This window comes from Puccinia triticina, chromosome 1A (assembly GCF_026914185.1).
Source record: "Puccinia triticina chromosome 1A, complete sequence".
NCBI classification, from domain to species: Eukaryota; Fungi; Basidiomycota; class Pucciniomycetes; order Pucciniales; family Pucciniaceae; genus Puccinia; species Puccinia triticina.
Window position 1 is genome coordinate 3,351,898 of NC_070558.1, and position 4,127 is coordinate 3,356,024.

General features: G+C 44.7%; 1 protein-coding gene across 1 annotated transcript; it reads left to right on the top strand.

The window, feature by feature from the left end:
* Nucleotides 1-352: 352 nt before the first annotated feature.
* PtA15_1A423 (uncharacterized protein) lies at nt 353-2,513 on the top strand (the record flags this gene model as incomplete). Its single annotated transcript, XM_053165450.1, has 4 exons — nt 353-424; nt 529-603; nt 701-814; nt 927-2,513. 4 exons carry the CDS (start codon nt 353-355, stop codon nt 2,511-2,513), a joined length of 1,848 nt encoding a protein of 615 aa, XP_053016640.1.
* Nucleotides 2,514-4,127: the final 1,614 nt, after the last annotated feature.

The following is a 4,127-nucleotide window of genomic DNA, read 5'->3' on the forward strand; positions in this document are numbered from 1 at the left end:
AAACCAACTTGCAACAGTACATGCAAGTCATGCATGGCCAACTTTGAATCCCCCTTAAAATTGGATGATTTTATGCAAGTCAACTTTGAACACCCTATGGTTTTATCAACTGCCGAAGAAAGTTTGCATCTTCACAGAAACCAACTTCCAAGAAAACCAAATTATCGATACATACTCTAATCCGAACCACACAAAAAGCTGTTTCCATGAGGTTTCAACGCTCCCATAAACCTCAACCCGACCTCCCTGGAACCATCCGATCCTGAGACGGAATACGACTTTTTCATCACGCTGGTTCACCCAAGGGCCGACACCTTCCTCAACTGAAGAAAGAAGACACTCGGTTCATACGATGAGTTTCGAATTCAAGTGGCCCAAGTTCTCGCCTTCGTTCTATGACCATGCAAAGAACCTACTGTCCACCGTCAGTTCATAATAGTCTCCCGGACGAAGAAAAAATAAACTTATCACATCGCCATCGATTCGGTTTGGGTGCTGATTCCTACCTTCCTTTGATTGTATGTCTAGGCTCTGAACAAGGGTGACAAGCCCGCCATCATTGCTGATCGAATTGAAGTCAATCAACTTGATATGGGAACAATTGTTGAGTTTCACTGTCACTTTTTTCCTTTTCTTGCATCTATTTGAATTATCCCCAGCAGGCTGATACTGATACTTGATTTTTAATTTTCCTCCACAGCCACCCGACCTCGAAATCCTGGAAATCGGAGACCTTGGCCGTGATAGGTTTAGAGGCATCTTCAGAATGACGTATGCCGGTGATGCGTCTATTCGCCTGCAAACTAAAGTCCAAGTCCGCATGCCTTACCTCGAATCAATCCGGATGCAGCTCTCTTGGGATTTTCTTAAATTTAAAGTACATTCTCTAACTCTTGTCTTTGTCATCTTCTTTATCTCTGAAACAGGTGAACCCATTGCGTCAAAGGACACCCACTGCTACCTCAGATATCCTGACCACACCTCCAATCTTGTTCGCGTCGACACCCCTAATAGTCCCGATGTCATTAAGTTTATCAAGTCTGAAACTCAGGGCAATCGTAGTACTCGTCATCTCTCGCTTAGAAGGCGTCACATTGGTCTTCAAGAACGATCCTCTCGAAAGTGTTCAAGTCTCATCATCATTCGATTCTCTGGCGGCAATCCAGACGTTTTTACAGTCTGAGATTGAGCGACAATTGAGGGACCTCTTCAGGACTGAACTACCTAGCATCATTCATCAACTCAGTCGAAGATGGCTGGGACGGGACAATCCGGATGGACGATTCCAAAACCGGATCGAACTACCTTCACCGTCGGCCCCTGCAACACCTACTCCCGCTCTACCGACGACTCAATCGACTGGCGATTCTAATGGAATCTTATCTGTGCCGGACGAAATCGAATGTTACGATCCCACGTATGGGCTGCGGCCTTCTCATCCACCATTGGTCGGCTACTTTACCAATTACCGCTCGCTCATCAAACAGAAAAACCGGAAGCTAGGGCTAGGGGCTGTTCTAAGCCATACCGATGACGAAGAAGATCAAAACAAGGAGGATGCAACCCCATCCGATGTCTCGTCATCAACCCTTTTTTCGCCCCATAGTCCCACACCATCTCCTCAGCAGAAGCAAAGGAAGCCAACCGAGAATCGGACCAAAAAGCCGATGATTAAACCCAAGATCTTCCATTCCCATTCTGCTGGCATTGTGAATTCGGCGCTCTCATCCTCTGGACTATCGTCGCGTAATGGACAAGAAGGAACCCGTAGCTCATTCAAAGTCTTGGATTCCAGACCAAGGATGAAGTTGGATGATCTTGAAGAGGCCCGAGCTGAAGAGGAACAGCTCGAAGAAGGAGAAGTCTTGCGAAGCCGGCGCTTAGAGCGGTTATCCATGCAGAGCCATGCCGCCAGCTCAAGTGGACTAGCTGCCAGGATGATGTCAATCAGAGAGACAGTTCAGACGAAGCGACCCGAACAGATCAGAACGACCACCAGTCCTATCAGTGCTTTTCGCACCCAGCCCCTCCCTCGACCTACCTCTTCAGTTTTTCCATCCACTCAACGCTCCAGTACGACTTGCTTGCCCGCCTATGCATCCAACTGTGGTACGCCGGTGCGCTCCCATGCCCATCCGTCTATCTTCCTTGGCTCTCGCTCAACCAGTCCGACGGCCGGGGAAGAAGACAAGTTTGATAAAGAGGACGAAGAAAGCGAAGCAGAAGGATCACAATGTGCATTACTGGCCAGTCTTGTCCGAGGTAATTGGACTCTCAGTCCCTTTTCACGCTCGATCTCCCACTTCGCTGCCCGGAGTACACCTCTTCGGCGTTCATCCCCCTCTTCCGCTATTTCTTCTCCCACTCGCGTGGGTCATCAAAACGGCATACATTCCTTTTATTCAAGAGATCCCGTCGATCTAGACCAGCTTCATCTTCGTACTTCATGGAACGATATACATACTGATGGCTTCAAGCAAAAACGAGTGACTAAAATCAATAAAAAAAATTAAGGTGTATCTCCAAAAGTTTTGTTTTAATTCATTGTATCATGCCCGCCTGCTCACCCATTATGGCCTGTTGTTGTCAATCAATCATTTTTCCTTATTTATTTCGCTCTTTCCTTCACAATGATATCAAGACTCGTTATTCGACCGATTCCCCTCTTTAATCACACATCTACAGAGGATTTGTTCACGCTACACAAACAGATTTTTTCCGTTTACCTAGTTCATATCAACACTCATAGACTAACATATTATGGTTCTTTTTTTTGGGTGCAGTTCATTTCATTTCATTTTGTTTCATATTTAAATACATGGTTTATTAATCCTGGAATCAATTACAATCTTATCAGGACCCTGGAAACCCCCTAAGGTGGGTAACCAAAATGCACAGTTTTTTTGGCTAAAACCAAAAAGGGTACTCACCAAATGGTCTTTTTCTGCCTAAGGATACTCACCAAATGACCTTTTTTTGCCTAAGGGTTATGTCCTTTGTTTTTCTTATGAGGAAGGGGGATTAAAATTGTAACCATCCATTTCACCTAGGCACTTCTTGTGGGATTTGTGTAAGGAGTGCGCCGCAGCACCCTCCCTAGGTGAGTGTGAAGTGTGAGCTTCTCCAATCACCTAAGTATGGGTGGAAAAGGCAAAGTGAAGCCTTTGCCATAGGAAGAAGAAAAAGCTGTGAAAATGTGATTTTTGATATGGTTTGGAAAGAAAACACCCATAACCAAAATGACCAGTTCCTAGGTTTTCAGATTTGTACATTTGGAATATCCAACTTAACTGTCAATAGACTACAGGTGACATCAGCCCAAGTCCAATGATCTACCCACCAGTTGCACAGTTGGCCACGTGGACAGCCCCCTGTAGGAAACAAAAGGACCATTCACTGCAAAAATAACTTGGTCAACTGCTTGCAGTTGACATGCAGGATACTCAAGCCAAGCTGCCATTGTAACTCCACATGAATGCAGAAGTGCCTTTGTTGGCACAGTCACTGTGCAAGGTGCACAGTGACTGTGCATTGAAGCTTGGGTTAAGTCAAACCTTGAGTAAGGCTGGTGTAACACCACAAGCTTCCTCAGAGTTTCCGCATGTCAACTGCTCACAGTTGACACATTTTTTTTTTGCAGTGATTGTAGCCTAGTGGTGGTAGCAATGGTGAAACTGATACTTTACAAGTATCAGTATTAGGGGGTATCAAATATAACCAAATCCACCATTACCTAATTGACGGGTCTCACCAAATCCTTAATTGCAAAATCCTCAATTGCAAATGCCAAAAAACCTTATTTTTTGCCCAGGGTGTGTCAAATATAAGAAAAAAAATACCTGTTCCAAAAAGCGTACATCCCCCTATTTGATTTTTGAAGTTTGTGCACCCAAATTTTCCCCGGCCAAAATCATCCACACACCAACCTCAACACACAACAACCTCAACCACCCCTACACAAATTTCTTCTGTTCAAGGTATGTTTCACCTCCACTTCCATCAAATTATACTTATAGTTCAATCTCAAAGAAAAAACAAGAACTGGCCATACAACAGAGTTGGTTACTTGCAGCTCAATCTCATTTGCAATATTGATTATCCGCACTTCATCAACCTGCTTCAGAATA